This window comes from Fistularia commersonii, chromosome 17 (genome assembly GCF_037954325.1).
Source record: "Fistularia commersonii isolate RoL2024-O1a breed Wild chromosome 17, RoL_Fcom_v1.0, whole genome shotgun sequence".
In the NCBI taxonomy this organism is placed as follows: Eukaryota; Metazoa; Chordata; class Actinopteri; order Syngnathiformes; family Fistulariidae; genus Fistularia; species Fistularia commersonii.
The window spans coordinates 2,250,519-2,268,639 of NC_141300.1; the positions used below are offsets into that span (position 1 = coordinate 2,250,519).

At 50.9% G+C, this 18,121-nt stretch overlaps 3 protein-coding genes across 4 annotated transcripts; 1 reads left to right on the top strand and 2 right to left on the bottom strand.

Annotated features, from left to right (window-relative positions):
* Window positions 1-217: 217 nt before the first annotated feature.
* Window positions 218-4,437, top strand: best1 (bestrophin 1). The gene is made up of 8 exons (XM_086162859.1): window positions 218-751; window positions 831-925; window positions 1,092-1,325; window positions 2,020-2,174; window positions 2,263-2,340; window positions 2,698-2,850; window positions 2,928-3,160; window positions 3,238-4,437. The coding sequence occupies exons 1-8, from the start codon at window positions 600-602 to the stop codon at window positions 4,289-4,291; spliced, it is 2,154 nt and encodes a 717-aa protein (XP_086018985.1). The 5' UTR covers window positions 218-599; the 3' UTR covers window positions 4,292-4,437.
* Window positions 4,438-4,444: 7 nt separating this feature from the next.
* On the bottom strand, window positions 4,445-8,454 carry fth1b (ferritin, heavy polypeptide 1b). Its single transcript, XM_086162897.1, has 5 exons — window positions 8,296-8,454; window positions 7,382-7,489; window positions 7,140-7,286; window positions 5,785-5,910; window positions 4,445-5,065 (listed from the first exon to the last, which is right to left on the bottom strand). Exons 2-5 carry the CDS (start codon window positions 7,481-7,483, stop codon window positions 4,907-4,909), a joined length of 534 nt encoding a protein of 177 aa, XP_086019023.1. The 5' UTR covers window positions 7,484-7,489; window positions 8,296-8,454; the 3' UTR covers window positions 4,445-4,906.
* A 257-nt stretch (window positions 8,455-8,711) lies between these two features.
* Window positions 8,712-17,659, bottom strand: incenp (inner centromere protein). 2 transcript variants are annotated; one of them, XM_086163101.1, is made up of 21 exons: window positions 17,477-17,659; window positions 16,643-16,791; window positions 16,385-16,495; window positions 15,726-16,309; window positions 15,587-15,626; window positions 15,388-15,454; window positions 15,122-15,251; window positions 14,964-15,003; window positions 13,885-13,972; window positions 13,646-13,786; window positions 12,679-12,696; window positions 12,112-12,221; window positions 11,905-12,022; window positions 11,731-11,829; window positions 11,491-11,654; window positions 11,284-11,404; window positions 9,739-9,852; window positions 9,609-9,644; window positions 9,465-9,524; window positions 9,235-9,385; window positions 8,712-9,162 (listed from the first exon to the last, which is right to left on the bottom strand). In XM_086163101.1, exons 2-21 carry the CDS (start codon window positions 16,780-16,782, stop codon window positions 8,987-8,989), a joined length of 2,508 nt encoding a protein of 835 aa, XP_086019227.1. In that variant the 5' UTR covers window positions 16,783-16,791; window positions 17,477-17,659; the 3' UTR covers window positions 8,712-8,986. The 2 variants fall into 2 exon arrangements, with proteins under 2 accessions (XP_086019227.1, XP_086019229.1); XM_086163103.1 differs by lacking the exon at window positions 12,679-12,696 and having other exon boundaries at window positions 8,715-9,162.
* Between the last annotated feature and the right edge of the window lie 462 nt (window positions 17,660-18,121).

Genomic DNA, 18,121 nt, shown 5'->3' on the forward strand with positions numbered 1-18,121 from the left:
CCGGCCGGAAAGGGTTAATCGCTAACGCCTTTTGGTTGATAACAGCTCACTTGTGCACATTTCTTCCAGGAGGGGGCGGCGTGCGGGGCAGCGGAAGGAGGCGACACAACCTGACATGAGGCCGATCGCCTCTTGGATGAACGTTGGAACTCAGATATCCAAATAAAGAGCAGGTTTCCGGTGAATCGTTTAATCGGCGCGATAAGTTTCTGGATGGTCACATTTCACCATTTCCGCCACATCCGGCATCTGCGAGCGACGGCGGCGGGCGATTTGCTGAGATTATCCTCCACAATGCAGCTTTGTTACGGCACACAGATTAAGACATCAAGTGACCGGAGGTGTTGGATTCGCCCTCTCTCTCTCTCTTGCTCTCTTTTTTTTTTCTTCCCTGCTTCTTTTTCTCCACCATTCTCCCCCCTGGAGGCCGCGATGGCCGGACGTTTGGATTTCCTGCGGCAAGCCAGCGTTGGGTTTCGTTGACCCGAACACGTGCAAACTTTTGAAAACTCGACCGTATCTGACGATCTCCCGTGACGATCCGCCCTCCTTCATGTCAGGACGACACCAGCGGGGAAGCCGGCCAGCTAGCAGCAGCAATGACGGTCACCTACTCTCGCAGGGTGGCGGACGCCGGCCTCGGCACCTTCTTCCACCTGCTCCTGCGCTGGAAGGGCAGCATCTACAAGCTCCTGTACAGGGAGCTCATCATCTTCACCATCCTCTACTACTTCTTCAGCGTGGTGTACAGGTGGGCCGCCCGCCCTTCCTCTGCACGACCCCGGAGGAGCGAGCAGGAGATACGACCGCTGTTCTGCTTCTTCTCCCAGGTTCGTGCTAAACGACGAGCAGAAGCGGCTGTTCGAGAAGCTGTCCATGTATTGCGACCGCTACGCCGAGCTCATCCCCGTGTCCTTCGTCCTGGGTGAGTGTCCCGTTGGATTCCCACAGTGTTCTCCTTCATGTCTGCATGGGGTTCCTTGGAAGTACGTTGGAGACCCCGCGTTGTCCCGATGTGTGTCCGGTGAATGTTACGCGTCCGTCTCAAAATCAGCCGATTGATAATGAGCGATGGACGGTTTCTCCTGCAGGTTTCTACGTGACCCTGGTGGTGTCTCGCTGGTGGGGCCAGTTTGAGAATGTCCCGTGGCCGGACCGGCTGGCGGCGCTGGTCGGCGGCCACGTCCGCGGCGCCGACGAGGCTGCCAGGCTGACCCGCCGCTCGCTGATGCGATACGCCAACCTCTCCGGCGTGCTCATCTACCGGTCGGTCAGCACGGCCGTCTACAAGAGGTTTCCCACCATGGAGCACCTGGTCCAGGCGGGTAGGGGACCCGCACCTGCACTGCACTTCCGGCTCAGGTTCCTGAGCTCTTGGACGTTCCTCGGGTGAACGTTGTGATATAACAGCTGAGATTAAGAAGTGGGCTCTGGCGGCCAACCGGACCTGAACCGCAAAAACAAGTGGGGCTTAAACGCCCCCCCCCCCCCCCCCCGGCCGGAGAACTAGGAATAAAGAAATCTCTTCTAATGAGGTTTTAATCCAGGAAATGATGGTATCATGGAGAACCAGGATGTTCTCGCCGGAGAACGGCGTGATGGGGTTCCCCACAGAAGTTTTTTGGTTACAACAACATAGTTAGTTCTCTATCCAGCAGTATCTGTGCTTCCGTGCTCTCCTGTCTGAGTTCTTTCTGTAGGTTCTCTCCATGTTCTCCTGCCATGTTCTCTATGTGTGTGTTCTCTCCGGGTTCTTCTGCCTGGTTTCCCTCCATGTTCTCCTTCCGGAGTTCTCCTCAGGTTCTCCTGCTTTGGTTATCTCTGTGATTTCTCTCCGTGTTCTCCTGTATGGATTCTAAGCATGGTCCACTGACGACTCTAAATTGGCTATTTCAGTTTGTGGCTCTTTGATTGACAGCTGTCCCGTCTAGGTTAAGCCCCGCCTTCGTCAACGATCCTATCCTTTTGACCTTTGGTCTAGTGTGACATCAGGACCTTCTGCTCCCCCCCCCCCGCCAGGTCTGATGACGTCCGAGGAGCTGAAGAACCTGGAGGACCTGCCCTCCCCTCACAACAAGTTCTGGGTCCCGTGCATGTGGTTCGTGAGCCTGGCGCTGAGGGCCCGGACCGAGGGCCGCATCAACAACGACGTGGCCCTCACCGCCATTTTGACGGTGGGTCTACGCGGGTGGTCCTCAACCCGCGGCCTCCAGATCCTCCTCAAACCCTCCTCCCGGTCTTGTTTCCTTCTTCGCCATCCAGGAGCTGAATAGCCTGCGGTCCAAGTGCATGAAGCTGTACGGCTACGACTGGATCAGCCTGCCTCTGGTCTACACTCAGGTCCTGTGGTTTGTACCTCCGAGACATGAGACAACCATCTGAATAAAGATATCTTCTCCAGCAAGCTGGACAAGCTGCTGCTTGTTTTGGGGTGTAGCACCACTTTGTGCACACCATCAGCACCGAGTGTACTCTAAATTCTTCTTCTCCTCCCAGCTCAGGCTGGGGAGCCCATCAACGGGTTCATCTCCACCCCCTTCAGATCAGGGGTTTGAATTATGGAGCAGCAGCTTGTCCAGGTTCTGTCTCACGAACCTCTTAAATCAATCATCTCACACTGAATCTCAACCAGACGCGAAATCCGGCCTTAAAAACCGACGACCACCGTGGCAACCAGATATATCTTTGGTCCTCCAGGTGGTGACGGTGGCCGTCTACAGCTTCTTCCTGGCCTGTCTGATCGGGCGCCAGTTTTTGGACCCGGCTCAGGGATACCCGGGCCACGACCTGGACTTCTACCTTCCCGTCTTCACCCTGCTGCAGTTCTTCTTCTACGTGGGCTGGCTGAAGGTACCCGCCGTCGGGGCCTGGCGTTCCCCGCACCAGGAAGCTCCTCGCCTCATGTCGCACCCTCTTCTTCTTCTCAGGTCGCCGAGCAACTCATCAATCCCTTCGGCGAAGACGACGACGACTTCGAGACCAACTGGCTCATCGATCGCAACCTGCAGGTGTCCCTGCTGTCGGTGGACGAGATGTTCGACGGCGTGCCGCTGGTGGAGAGGGACATGTACTGGAACGAGTCGGAACCGCGGCCGCCGTACACCGCCGCCAGCGCCGAGCACCGGAAGCCCTCCTTCATGGGCTCAGCGCTGGACATCAGGTTGGGTCGTCGTCGTCGTCGTACCTTCTCGGAGGTCCTCGGCGGCATCACGCGAGCATCCGTTTGGTCTTCTGCAGCATCCCCAAGGAGGAGATGGAGTTCCAGTCCAACCTGGGACAGATTAAGGAGAACGAGGAGGCCAACTATTCCACGCCGCTGCTCGGCGGTCTGGGCCGCCTCCTCGGCGTCCAGTCCCCGAACTTCCCCCGCTCCTCGCGGGCTTCCCTCCTGCGGCGCCGCCCTGGAGCGCCGCTCAGCCGCTTCCCTCTTTACCTGCACCCGGAGGCGGCGTCCGGCGCCGGCCAGGCCCGCCAGCCCCTCAACCAGGACCGGGACCAGGACTACGCCTTCTCCACCATGCCGCTGTACGAGAGGCCGGGTTTCTACAGCTGCCCGCAGACTCCCATCCACTGCGTGCCGCCCGCCGTGCCCCGCCCACGCCCCGCCCGCCGGACTCAGAACGAATGGGATCGCAGCTGCGCTTCCCTGGCTCCGCCCCTGCTGGGCTCACAGCTGCTGCCTCCCGACACCCCCAACCACCTACCGCCGCCGTCGTCGGCGTTCCCCTGGCTGAGCGAGGACGGCGAGGCGGCGCCCGGCGCCCCGGCCTTCTCCTTCCCCGACCCGTTGCCCCAACTCTGCCCCATTTCCAAGCTCAGGCCCGCGCAGGGCCTGCTTTCCCGCCGCCCGCCGCGCCTCACCCTGGACACCCTGCCGTCAGCCGACGCCCAGCCGGGGCCTCCCAGCGCCCGGGCGACGGGAAGCGCGGGGGAACGGATTTTCTCCTTCACCCCGCCATCTCGCCCGGCGGCACCGACCAATCCCAGTAATCCCAGCAGCAGCTCCGGTAGCATCAACGCAGCAAGCGCTAGCACGGTGGGCGGTCTGTGCAACGGCGCAAGCCTTGGCAGTTTCCCCAGCCACGGGGGTTTCGGCGCCGGCGTGAGAGTAAGTGGCGGGGGCGCCGGCGGCGGGCCGGGCGCCATTCCCGCCTCGTCGTCCGCGCAGCAGGAAGCCAATCAGCAGAACTCGCCTAACGATTCCGGGATCTCGTTGGCCGACGGGGACCTGCTGGGCGTCCTGGTGGACGGCGGCGTTGGCAAGGCATCTGCAGGAAGGAAGCAGGACTGAGGCCGCACCCCGCACTGACAACACACACACACACACACACACACGGTGGAACCAAATCAAGTGTTATCAGTGAAGTACTTCCTTCACCGCCAATCAGTCTGAGCGTCACATTGTGATTCATTTTCAATAAAAAATAAAATGACAAAACTGAAATGGTGTTTGTCGCTGCTTTTATTTACTATTATCTTCCAGAGCCATGATTACAGCGAGGGTTCCGTTCGCGGCGAACCCGCCGACTCTCTCGGTTCACCCTACCCGCGCAGCTAGTTAACAATTCGTTCACTCACGAACCCTACATTAAAAACCTCGCCTCTTTCACGTATTTAAAGCCGTCAGTGCCGAAGCTGCCGCCACGCGAAGGAGACGGCGGCATAACAGAAAAAGAACAGAAAAGGAAGCGAGGAGTTGGACCGCGTGACCGGGAATAATATGGAATGCATTTGAGGAGAGCGTAAACTACGGTTGTTGCAAAGTCTGCACAGGATCCACTGGAAACTACGGACGTGTTGAGCGCCGTACGAGTCACGGCCAGAAGGGGGCAGACCGGCATGCAGAGGTGATCCTTTTTTTTTTTTGGGGGGGGGGGACGGGACGACCGCTGCCACCGCTGCCGCCTCAGCTTCCCTCCTCAGCCATGGTGTGCTTGTCAAACAGGTACTCCGCCATGCCGCTCTGCGGCGCCCCCATGCGTCGCAGGTTGGACACCCAGTCGGCCAGCTGCTTGATGGACTTCACTTGCTCATCCAGGAAGTGAGTCTCGATGAAGTCGCACAGCTGCGGTACACACACACACACACACACACACACACACACACAACAACCCCGGTGAGTCTCGCATTCCCGTTCTTCATCTCCGGCCAGACACTGACCTCTGCTGTCTGCATGATCCTGCAGCTTCCCCTTCACAGTGCAGGGCCAGGATGCAGCTTCCCCTTTCACACACTTTCCAGGTCGGAGGGGGGAGCTACATAACCCACTATGACACACCCAGGATTGAGTCGCAGCTCCTTTTAGCCCCGCCCACTCTGCTTCCCCCTTATGACATCACTTTCCAACATCATAGCGTGGACATATACTGCTCAAAAAAATAAAGGGAACACTTGAACAACACAATGTAACTCCAAGCCAATCACACTTGTGTGAAATCATAGTGTCCACTCAGGAAGCAACACAGATTCATTTTGACTTGTTTTAAGGACATTACATCAAAGTTGGATCAGCCTGGAGTTTGTTTTTACACTTTAATTTGGAGTGTGATTCCTAATCCGGACCTCCATGGGTTGATACAATTGATTTCCATGGATCATTTTTGTGTGATTTTGTTGTCAGCACATTCAACTGTGTAAAGAGCAAAGTATTTCATAAGAATATTTCATTCATTTAGATCTAGGATGTGTTTTTTAAGTGTTCCCTTTATTTTCTTGAGCAGTGTACTATGAACACACGCGAGTGCGTCACGGTGAGGCTCGACTTGTGCGGTCTACGGCGCTTACGTGTGGGTCGTTGTGATCCGACGCCAGTTTCTGCAGGTCCAGGAGGGACTGGTTCACGGTCTTCTCCAGCTGCAGGGCGCATTCCAGCGCCTCCAGGCCGCTCCCCCACTCGTCCCGCTCGGGCTTCTAAGATGCACAACAACACATAACACAATGGGCTTCTGTGGGAACACACGTGGTACAAAATCACACGTTTTATTCTGGACTTAATTTGAACAACAAAAAAAAAGAAGGAAACCGGATGAAACTTCCTGGCATGGAGTTGCAAGGCTTATTTTGTCCTTACAAACAGTAACTAATGTGGAATTACAGCACAAATAACCTTGCTCTACAATGTATTTAAAAAAAAAAATCACCGAAACGTTAAAAAGTGACGTTTAAAAAGGGAATGAGTACAAATATTACTAAAACACATTCTGCAGTGGTGCTGGGCAAGTTTCTGATGATTCAAATCTTTGCAGTGAATCACGAATCACGAGCTGGAGGTCTCCCTTAACGCAGATCCTATGAGTCCTCTGGTTGGCTGCTGCACGAGTGCACGCCGCCAGACGTCGGACTCACTGGAGTCCCTGAGGACTCAACGTTTATTTGAAACGGTTCACTGGCTCGAGTCACCGGACTCACAGGAAAAGCTACTGAATCAGATGATTTGGATGAGCGGGCTCACTGAACGAGTCAGTGGACTAACCGGAAACACTGCTGAATCGGGTGATTCGTTTGAACCGGTTTACTGACTCGCATGCGGACGAACTGGAACTCAGAGGATTCTTGTATATTCAACATATAAACTTTTGTATATTTTGCATTTTACATTTGATATATTTTAATTCGGGTAAACTTAGAACTGATTTGCACCTTGTTTGGTTGTTTTAGGTTATCTAGCTATTTAAACAAATTCATTCTTCAATGACTCGAATGAGCCGGATCACCTAAGTGCAGGGGTGGGCAATTATTTTGTCTGGCGGGCCACATTTCTTATTTGATTTTTATATGCGGGCCACCTGGGTGTCAATTGTAATATGAACAAAATTAAAATTGCAATTTAAAAATTTTTAATTTTTTGACACTTAATTTTAACTTTAAAATCATTGATGATCATATACATGTACTGATATTATTTTGTATAAAATCATCCACACAAAATTAAACGAAAGGAAAAAAATCAGGTGTTTGAATATTTTTAGTATTTTTAATCAATATTGAATTTACAAAGAAAATAGCTCGGCGGGCCGGATAAAAAAGCAAAACGGGCCGCAAAATGCCCAGGTCAGCCTAAGCGAGTGACTCCGATTAACCCGGAACCATCAAACGGACTGAGTTTGACGCTCGACAGTAGCGGAGGTAGAAGCACACACCCTGACGTCCTGCAGGAAAATCTTGCCTCCTCTCTGGTTCTGCATGGACATCAGCTTCTCCGCGTGTTCGCGCTCCTCTTTGGACTGGGAGTTGAAAAACTTGGCGAAATTGGGCAGGGCCTTGTCGTCCCTCTCGAAATAATACGCCTGAAACAGAGGGAGGGGACAAAAATATCAGTTTTTGAAGCTCCGGCGGGTTGAGGGGAAAGCGGCGTCACGTCACGGCGTGGAGTGGCTCTGACCATGGAGAGGTACACGTAGGAGGCGTAGAGCTCCAGGTTGATCTGTCTGTTGATGGCGGCCTCGCAGTCCTGGTGGAAGTTCTGACGGATTTGAGATGCCATTTTCTTCTGTATCGGTCACAGAAAAGACAAAACCACAGAGGTTAACATCCAACCATGTTAGATATTTTGCGACGGATCTGGTTTGGAACCGGCCAGGATTATCGTTGCGCTTTGGAAATCATAGAAATGCAAACTTCCAGGTATATTTGGACACAGTGTCACAGATTTCTAGTTGTCTTTGTGTCATCATTTAAGTGCTATTTGTATGATTTTTTTATGTATCAAAGGTGGTGAGTGACCCAGCTCTCCCATGGTAGTGTCTTATTTACAAGAGATAAGGCCGTAAAAAGCACATGAAATGTGTTATTACTCCGTCATAACTGTTCGATCCTTGAGGAGGAAACATGCATTTCATCGTGGAGGCGGAAATAACTTGTTACGCAAGGATGTTGTGACGAGAAAAACAGGGGAGGGGGGGATATATATTTTTTTTTTAAAAAGTCCTGAACCCTCAGTGGATGCAAGAACAAATGGCGGATCGATATCGGTTTACCAATAAATCGATCACGCGCTCAAGATTCCCAAAACAGGACGAGGTTCGTCTGCAACTATTAATAGGGAGATAAACGGCAGGTGCTTACAAAGCTTGCTAACACGCTATTACACTGTAATAACACAACATGGTTGTCCGGGCGACTGCTAACGGAAGATTGATGATGTCAGGATGGAAGAAATGAGGAATATTATGCAGCCCGTCCAAACAGCGTTGTTTGGACGAATCCCAGCTAATTCTAGCCGGTGTTTGACGTCGGGATACGTTGCACGACCTGCAGGTCTCACACACACACACACGCACACACATACAAACTCACCTGGATGGAAGTGTGTGATCCCTGTTCCTGAAAGAAGAAGAAAAAGGTGAACAGTTCACGGAGAGAATCGTGCACGCCAACCGTCGCTGCGGGGGTTCTTGCGGGAATCTGGGTCGATGTCGCAGGTTTATTTTCCGTTGCGCATCAATTCGAGGCTTTACGGTACGTGAGGTGTTCAGGGACCGCGGGAAAACGCAGAACTCGGGTTTTCTTTGCGCTTTTGAGGCGTGTTTTGAAGCAGCGTTGTAGTTTAGCGTGTATTCAGTTTGAGGATGATTCTGGAATGTAAACGTTTGTTTTCCAGAGCCCGATCCATCTCATCGGTGAAGCTCAAACTGTTTTTATTTACTCTTTACCTGCGAGATTGCCACCAATAACCCGGTGCTCCACCAGATGATCATAAACTAGGCATAAACTTGAGGATAACGTTTTATTAATGTAGGGTAAAAATAAATCCCAAGCAGTGATCCATCCACCGGTAACAAACAGACATTCAAATATGCACATCCCGTCCCCGATTGTGTGAAAAGTCCACCGGCAGAGCGTTGGAGAAAATCCCTGGATATCTGAGAGCCCCTTAACACATGTATTTTTTATTTTTTTTCTTTGGAGGGGGTGATCCAAAGAGAGGAAACTTTATTGGAGTTGAATTTAAAAACAAAATGTATTTTATACAGTGCGATAAACGCGGTCACTTGCCGCCCCCGGGGGGCGAGTTCCACACCGCCGAGCTGGTGCGTTTGTAATAGCGCGGCTTGCTCTTGTAGAAGATGTTTTCCAGTTTCGGGGGCTCGATGGCGCCGAAGAAGGAGTCCAGGTCGGGGGGGTTGAAGTACTGCTTCATGATGATCTGCTGCAAGTTGTGACCTGCGAAGAGGAGCCGAGCGGTGAGCGACGGGCGGCGAGTCCGTATGGGACTGGACGGGACGGGACGCTCACCCTCGGCCCAGGACGGAATGGGCTTCCTCGGCGCGGACTCGTCGTCGGTCGAGTCGTCGCTGTTCTGGTCCATCCCGTAGTCTTCCGTCTGCTTCTGGATCCCGGGTTTGTTGCCTCCATTGGGGGTGAGGGCGTAGGACTGAGGCGACTTCTGCAGGGCACGTGCCAACACATTGAGACGTTAGCGTGGGCATGCAAAGTCACCACGGCGACCGCTGCCTCAATTTTACCTCGATGTCCACAGTGGTGTTGAGGACGCTGCTCTTCCCCGGCGTCCCGATCACAGATTTCTGCGGAAACACCGAGAGGACGGCAGGTGAGCGGACACGGCGGAGCCACGACAGGTGGACGACGACTCCCCCTGAAGCCCTTACCTCCAGATCGACAGTCACATTCAGGAGGGCGGTTTTCTGCGGGAGGAAGCAAAAGGCTTTGGTTATCGTTTCCCCACAACCCCGTTCATTCTCAAGTCCGGAGCAGCTGGATGGAGCCTTAAACGCTTGCCTTGACCTCTGCAGCCGCCCTGGCAGCAGCAGCAGCAGCAGCTTCCTCCTTCTTCCTGGCAGCTTCTCTCTCTTTAGCCGCCTTCTCCTCCGCCGCTCGCCTCAGCAGCTCCTCCTGGTGGCAGAAAACAGGCATGAGCTTGCAGGTCTGGGCCGAACACAGCAGTTCAGTGGAATGATCCAAAAGCACGGAGGACAGGATAGGATATACAGCGGACCCTTGCTACTTTGCAGTTCGAATTTTTGTTTCGCGGTTCTCGGGACTTATCGTTATTTAGCATTTTTTTGCAGTATATGAATTTTTTTCCCTGATTAAATAGCCGCTACGACACCCAGCATCGTGAACTCCCGCTCCTATGATTGTACCAACAAATAACATTGGCTAAGTATAGATACCCCACGCTCTACGATGTCTCCTGAACACCCAGCATCTATCCAAAAGTCTGGTGTAGACTCCAGGTGTAGCAGGAAGATGCTGACTATTGCTTAAAAGATAAAACTTTCACATGTTAAAAGGGCGCAGAGGTTTTGCCGAAGTTGGCAGCCATCACGGCATTAACCGATCACCACTTCGCTCCGTTAAGAAAGACAAAGCTAACATAAGAAGACAGCGACTTTAAGTTTCAGTAAAACGGCAAAATGGGTGATGACGAGACCAAATAAATTAAATGTAAAAAATGGAAAATGCCACCATCAAGAGTCTCATTGGCTCCGCGGTGCCTCGTCAGTATTTGTCGCCATAACTACTGCACAGCCAATTCATCATCATTTAAGTATTTTCAATGGTGAGTACCTTACAAAATGATTAATCAAAAGTGTCAAATTAATTTCCATTTGCATTTAATATTTTTAACGTACTCATTTAATAGTCATTTTGTACTGTATTTCAATGTTTATTGTCCGTTACAATTATCCAAAAGTATTTAGTGTACTGTAAAGGAGTGTTGGAAGTGATAATATCGGGTTAATATATCTGTAAATATCATCAAAATTTCGTCTTGATCTCTAATTGAGCCTGTTACAGTATTGATAGATATGAAAATAAATATAAATAGACAGACAATTAAGATAGCAAAAGACGTCCCCCAAAAAATAAGCAGCAGAGTGAACAACAACAAGGATAAGAATAGACAACAAAATGGAAAGAGGAAAAGAGAAAAAAAAAAGACAGCAAGGGTGAGAATAAACAACAACAACAACAACAAGGATAGGAACATAAACAGGGTAACAATAACAATAACAAATGACAGGGGTAAAAATAGACAACGGAGTTCGGGCATGACATGTGTGAATGGGTGAAGTAGCGAGGTCGTAGAGAGGTTGAGAAGAAGGCGCCGCGGCGCGGGCGGAACAGGGGAGAGGAATTCTACGTCCACAAACTGCCGATGCCTCTTCTCTGAATATGCATTATCACCGGTTCCTCTAGCGCTGCCATGTTTGTTATTGTCTGAGCTCTGCACTGCCCTCTAGTGGACAAGCCGCGACATAACACAGGATGTGGGAAGCAAAACAAACAAACAAACAAAAAAAAAAAGTCTCCCATCACCTGTTTCCTTTTCTCCTCGAGTGCCTTCCTCTTCTCCTCCAGCTCCCTCCTCTCCTTCTCCCTGGCTGCTCTCTCCAGCTCCCTCTGGAGGGCGAGGGCTTTCTCCCTCTCCAGCCGCTCCCTGCAGGGTGGAAAAAACAACAAGGGGCGTCAGGAGAGCGGAGGTCCTCATGGTGGTCGTGGTGACGGCGCCCCGACGCGGCCGACCTTTCTGCGGCAGCGATGGCCTGCCGCTCCCTCTCCAGCTCCCTCTCGCGCTCCTGCTCCCTCTTCAGCTCCAGGGCCCGCCGGGCCTCGGCCAGCTTGCGGGCCTTAGCCTCCTCCTCCTCGGCCTTCTTGGCCAGCAGCTCCTGCTGGCGCTTCTCCTCCTCCTGAAAGAGCCAAACAAACTTGTACCACGGCGTCCGGCACGGCGGGGAAAAGGAGACGGCTTCGGGCTCCTCGGACCTTCTTCCTCTTGGCCTCCTCCTCCTGCTTGCGCTTCAGCTCGAGCTCCTCCAGGCGCTTCAAGGCCGCCTTCTTCTTGGCCTTCTCCTCCGCCTGGCGCTGAGGAAACACAGTCACCTTCAGGCGCCGGGCGTCGCCTCACGCCACCCCGGCGAGCACCCGGCCCACACGCACCTTGTCGTTCTTCTCGATCTGAGCCATTTTCTGCTCGATCTTTTTCTTCTTCTCCTCCTCTTTCTGCTCCTCCTTCACTTTGGCCTCGTAAACTCTTCTCAGCCTCTCGTCCCTCTTCCTGGAAAAAAAAAAAAAGGGTTCACCCGATATCATCTTTGCATGCACATGTGTGTGTGTGTGTGTGTGAGCGCGCAAGACACCACCTACCTTTTAAGCTCGTCCTGCTTCTTTTTCTTCTCCTCCTCCATTTTCCTCATCCTCTCCTCCTCTTGCTCCTGCTTCTTCTTCAGTGCCTCCAGCTTGTGGCGCTCCTTCGTCTGGGGAAGAGGGGGGGATCCACTGTGAGTGGGGCTAGCAGGGTGTCAGTATGGAGACGGGGAGCACACACACACACACACACCCAGGAGAACTGTTTTCAAACAGTGGGTTGGAGAAGAGCGCTCCAACAGAAGACCTCTGACACCAGAGACGTGTAGAGGCGTCACTTCCTGTTAGGACACTATTTTAGATAAACGTGCAACTAGGGGTGGGGAGAGGGGAGAAGCTTCCACCACTTTCACACCAGGATCCAGCAAGAAGCCTTCAATCCCCCGTTCCCTCCACCAGTGAGCTTAGATGTGACACCCCAGGAAGGTGGTGACGTGTTACCGAAGCTGTGGGAGGGGGATTGGTTAAGGAGGGGGTGACGGAGGAGACACGCGGTGGGGTGAAATGATTGGAGACAACGGACCGACGAGCCCAGAGAGCTTCGCGAGGACACAGGAGAACACTTACCACCAGACCAGAGCACAGCTGGGGAGGACACACACACACATATACACACACACACACACACACACACGTAAGATGATGCTCAAATTCAGCCATCTGCTAACTAGACACCTTCAACGTGCTGTGAAGCTTTATCCAAAGGTCTCGAACCCCCCGAAACACGGCAAACAGCGACGCCTTGACTGAGGATTCAAACTCTGAGCGAGCGGCTAGCTCGATGTGCTTATGTATCCATTTGAATTTCCCCGCGAAAATAAAATGTAACGCTATGAATCTGTTCAAGTCCCCTGGTTTTGTTACGTGTTTTTAAATAAGGAAAATGTTCCTTATAATAACAAATGATGTCTTAAAAATTATACATAATAAAAGAAAATGTATAGAAATGAAGTGGTTTTACCTGGCATATTTACCCTGTAGATGGGACATTTTTCCTTAACTTATAATGCTATGCTTAGCATAACTTTGCTCCACTTTATGTCTAAACTCTATCTATGGTTGGAGTCAAAGCCACTCCTCTTTTTAAAAACCAAACAATCACCACCTTTGAATGATTCTTCTGACGCCTCGTCCGGCGCACCAAATCCCCAAAAAGATGTTCTCACAGACGATGCCCTCCGCCACCGTATCTCAACAACTTCTCCATCTCCTCGTGGATGAGTCCACCACACGCATACCTCGTTTGTGTTATTTCCCATGATTTTCTCTGGGCTAGCTAGCTAACTAACGGTAGCGCATCCTATTGCCTTTAAACAGAATTTCACGGACAGCGGCGGCCAAGTCGGTGTCAAATACTCATTCTTCTCGCTCCAAACTCAGATCTGGGCTCCGATCACAGAGCTAAACATCCACTGAGCGACAGCTCAGATCTCGGAAGTTGATAAGCTAATAAGTCGAGGTTCCGTTGTTTATCCAAACGGCGTAATTTACCGGGTGCAACATTAGAAACCACAGGGTGGAGAAGACGACCGACCTTGGGGTCCACCTTCAGCGGGGTGTTGTGCTTGATGAAGGACTTGATGACCACGCTGCGGCCGAGGGAGCTCGGCGTCATCATCAGCATCTGGTTCTTCTGCACCGTGTGGAGGAAGGACTTCATGTTGGGCCTGAGGGCCTGCAGGAGGGGGAGGGCAAAGGTCAGGTTGAATCAAGGGGGTTGTCACTCCTCAAACCATCACGTTCATGATATGAAGACACGTCCGCATGTCTTACACTTTGGCTTTTCTTGGGAGGAGACAACCTCTTGGTGGGACTGTCCTCTGCCGTGTCCGGCGCCTTACGTTTGGTGCTTTGACTTGACCTGCAGACCCACATCGAACAAAAGGGGGGACGGAAATAGTTAGTATTTATCTTCCCCTCAAGCACACTGATGAATATTACATTTATAAGCGTAACATTTATCAGACCTGGGCATTTTACGTCCCACATCCAACCCGTTTTGCTTTTTTATCTGGCCCGCCAATTAACTTTGTTTAATTTTTTAATAAGTATTTTCAATCAATATCGAATTTAGAAACGTCTTATTCTCACTTTTTATTTCAATTTTTATGGATGATTACACACAAAATAACGTCGGTACATTTATATGGTCATTAATGATTTTAAAGTTGAAATAAAATGCCAAAAAATATAAATATTTAAATTGCAATTTTAATTTTGTTCAATTTACATGAAACCTAGTTGGCCCGCACATAAAAATTTAACAAGAAATTTTGCCCGCCTCCCAGCCCTGCTATATACAGTGAACTCTCACTGCTTTGCTGTTCGGCTTTCGAGCCCTTGCTACTTGACAAATTTTAACATTTTTTTCGTGATGAAATAGCCACATTCTAGCTTAAAAAAACAAACAAACAAAAAAAAAAAAAGCAGAAATAGTCAAACTGGACTAGAATTCATTTTGTAAAAATAAAATACAAGATCTCCTTTGCAAAACAAAGATACCCAGCATGTCAAATTCTGCCTTGGTTTGTGAAAGTGGCCAATTTTTTTGCGATAACCCCGCACTCTATGATCCTTCCTAATCGTCCCAGCATCTATCCAAAAGTCTCATATAAACATTAAAATGATCAAAAAGTGTTTAGCGTACTGTATAGGAGCGTGGGAAGCGTAACACAGTCGATGGTGGGTTTGTGGGAGGTTCTTTTAGGGTTAAGATATCTGTAAATACCATTGAAATAAGCACGTCTCTACTTGGCGGAAATTCACTTTTCGCGGGGGGCCTTGGAATGTAACTCCAGCAAAAAGTGAGGGTCCGCTGTAATACATCTTTTCCTCACATACACACCACTCACCTCCGGCCCGAGCTGGAAGTCTGTTCCTTCTCGTCCGCGACTGAAAAGAGAAACAAGGAATCAGAAAGCGAAGGCCTGGACGCTGCTGAGATGTGGACGTGACCTCCGGGACAGAGCTTGTAAAGGAATGGATGATGGGATAAACAAAGCCCTCGTACCTGCTCTCTTGTTCTGAGCGTTCACTTTTCTGTCGGGGGTGAACAGAGACGGCGGGGCCAGTTTGGGGGACTGGGCTGCCACGGCGCGAGTGATGCGGCGGACGGACTGATGTACTGCTTCCTGTTGCACCTGGGAGGAGATTTTTTTTTCCTCATCATGAATGCTCATTTCGAAGAAGTGGCCCTATCGGGGGATTATTTCACGTGGGGTGGAAAGTGAAAATGTCCGTCAGACCACCCACAGAGGGAGGAGGACATCGCCGTACCTCGGCAGGGCTCTCCGATGTCTGATCGGACGTGACCTCCGTGTCCGAGGTCGCTGGCTCCGGTGATCTGCGAAGGGGAGGATCAGAATAAAACACCTTTTTAAACAGAGAAACTCCAGTTTCTATTAATCTCCTGTTGGTTAGATTGAATTCAGGGCTGGCCCGGGTGCAGGCAAGGGGGTTTTGAGTTGTTACTCACGGTTCTCCTTCCTCCTTCACAGAATCCATGCTGGAATCCTCTGCAACCGCAAGCAGAGCAAAGGGAATTCGATGTGTAACATATCCTTTTTTTTCGGGAAGTAAAAAAAAAACAAAAACGTGTGTTTGGTGTTTCTCACCGTCTGTGTCCGTGGCACACATGGAGTTGCCGAGGTGTACCGACTTCCTCTTGAGCATGGAGCGCCGGGAGGCACGGCGGACCGAGTCCTGGGTCATGCTGTGTCGCAAACCCGCCAGCGAGTGACGGAGCTTGAGGGAGCATCGCACCGAGCTGCGCCGTGAGTTCCCGCCTTTGCCCGCAATGGCGATTTTGGCGGCGGTGCGGTCCGAGGAGGCATCCGACGCAATGGCGCGCTCCGCCGACAGGCGATCCGCCGAAGAGATGCTGACCACAGCGTCTGACACACTCTGGGCCGCAGGCTCGGCAGAGCCGCTACAAACATCAGTCTCTTTTTCTCCGTCGCCATTCTCCGTGCTCCTATCCGCCTCCTCCTGCCCGTTGTCAGACGCCTCCGCTGGCTGACAGCTTGCCAGGGCGGACTGGTCGGCATCCTTGGCTTTGTTTTTGCGGGTTGCACGTTTAGGTTTCACGGGCGCGCTGGCTTCTGGCACAGAGACCTCTGAGATGGCCTCTTCTTCATCGATGTAGTTCAGTGATTTGACTGAGGTGCTGCGAAGATTATTGCGTTTCCCCCTGGAGTACCTGGACCAAAAAGGGGAGAGGGGTTAAAAACGCCTATTTGGGTCCTTCACAAAAGTCGTGACAAAATACACGAACCTGCGCCTGGACGAAGCCTCCTCCTGGCGCCCCACAGATACCCGTTTCCTGCGGCTGTTCTTTTTCTGAGACGGTGTTTTGGGCATCAATTCCGGCTCGGCATTAAAATCACTGGCGGGGAAAGAAAATAAATCAAAATGAATCAGATGATTAGTGAAACAATCACGACGACCAGTTCTAAGATGTCATCTCTGGAAGTTCTCAGGTTGATATTCAATGTTGAGATGTTCTCATGCTGTGTGGTTGCTTCCCACCCACCTGGAGAACATGCGGTTGGCCTCCTGCTGAATCTCCTCCAGCCAAACCATGTGGACATTATCAATATCGTTGACGAATTCACGCACTTTGTCGTCAAACAGCTGCATGAGCGGCCGCACCGACGACAGGACGGTGTTCATGTTTGCGGTCTGTGACGGGAAAAGGAAGCCAGAGAAGACAAAGGACGTGCACTGATATTGTTATCTAATATAGATGAAGGAAAAAAATGATTACAAACCACTGCCATAATCGTGTGTTGTAAGATTATTGTTTTGCCTTATACGGATCTCCAGCTATGACAATTCTATATTCTGGGGCCATTCAAAGTCCTATTGCGTTTGGCAGTGTTTTGCAGACACTGCAAAGGAGCAAACAAAGAATCTGGGGAGACTTTGAATGGACTGCATTCTCATCGTGTTGGAAAGGAAATGAACATGTACATGCACGATTCAATTTTAAAGCAACAAAAAGTGATTGACTTCCACTTTGACGTGAAACTACTAAGCTGGGCACCCTTAAACGGCCTTGGTAACAAGGTTGCTGGTTGTAATCCGTCTTGCAGCGTTAATCCCTCTGGGCTCCTCAGGGTGACATTTCACGACAATGAAAAGGCTCGCCTTTACTGTGACGTTAGCTTCAGCGCCACCGAGAGGTTAAAAACCGATCGATCGGTGAAGAAGAGAGGGATTTGTAAATATTGTGATAAGCTGATTAGGCAGTATGGCGTTTATGACATGTAAACAATTATCGGAGCGCTACTGCTGCCCGGTACTGTTTTCCATGCTAGTTAGCGTTAGCCTAGCTTTAGCAAAGGGGCTAAAATTCAAATCTTACCTTGGTTGTCCGAGTGCTTGGGGAGGGGGTTTCAATCCTGACGTCTCTTCTCCGTTAGCTTTGAGACTAAGGCTATCGCATTCTGTCGTGAAAAAAATACTATTTTCGAAACTTATTGGCTCCAGCTCTCGCCAGATCAGGTGTCAGTACTTGGTACTCCGGAGGACGGTAAAAGCAACGCTCAAACCCGCTGAAACCGTTTAACTTCTTCAAAACTTCGCGGGCCAATGGGAAGGCCAAATTTAATGACGTCAACAAAGATGTGTTAGATTTGCTCACCGGGTTTGCCCGTGAGGGCAGCAGGGCTTTTCTGTAAATGCTCCGCCCACCGATGGAAGGCGCCGTTAAACAAATCGTGCGCAGCCTCCCTGAAGTTTTGGGCGGAGTCAAAAGCTTACTCAGATTTAAATCAACAAATCGGGGTGGGCGCTGCCTATGCCCCGCCCACCACACTATGCCCCGCCCACCCCATTCACAGCCCTGCAGATCTGCACTTGATAAATAAAAATAGCTGGAAATCACGTTTTGTTTTGTGACACTGAACCGGAAGGACTTAAAGAAGGACCGTCCTCCTCGAGGTCCTCATGACTCTCTCACAGCTGAGATGCTTGAAAAGAGCATCCTTATGTTCTCCACATGTCACAA

What these genes read in the sequence shown, in the direction of transcription:
- best1 (XM_086162859.1), top strand. Translation starts at nt 600, where the DNA reads ATGACGGTCACCTACTCTCGCAGGGTGGCGGACGCCGGCCTCGGCACC. An exon ending in CCCTCACCGCCATTTTGACG is followed by an intron (nt 2,175 to 2,262) that starts GTGGGTCTACGC and finishes TTCGCCATCCAG; the next exon opens with GAGCTGAATAGCCTGCGGTC. An exon ending in GGCTCAGCGCTGGACATCAG is followed by an intron (nt 3,161 to 3,237) that starts GTTGGGTCGTCG and finishes GGTCTTCTGCAG; the next exon opens with CATCCCCAAGGAGGAGATGG.
- fth1b (XM_086162897.1), bottom strand. Translation starts at nt 7,483, where the DNA reads ATGGCATCTCAAATCCGTCAGAACTTCCACCAGGACTGCGAGGCCGCC. An exon ending in CCTACGTGTACCTCTCCATG is followed by an intron (nt 7,287 to 7,381) that starts GTCAGAGCCACT and finishes CCTCTGTTTCAG; the next exon opens with GCGTATTATTTCGAGAGGGA. An exon ending in CGGATCACAACGACCCACAC is followed by an intron (nt 5,066 to 5,784) that starts GTAAGCGCCGTA and finishes TGTGTACCGCAG; the next exon opens with CTGTGCGACTTCATCGAGAC.
- incenp (XM_086163101.1), bottom strand. Translation starts at nt 16,782, where the DNA reads ATGAACACCGTCCTGTCGTCGGTGCGGCCGCTCATGCAGCTGTTTGAC. An exon ending in GAGGCTTCGTCCAGGCGCAG is followed by an intron (nt 16,310 to 16,384) that starts GTTCGTGTATTT and finishes TTTTTGGTCCAG; the next exon opens with GTACTCCAGGGGGAAACGCA. An exon ending in TCGAGGAGAAAAGGAAACAG is followed by an intron (nt 9,853 to 11,283) that starts GTGATGGGAGAC and finishes TTCTGCCACCAG; the next exon opens with GAGGAGCTGCTGAGGCGAGC.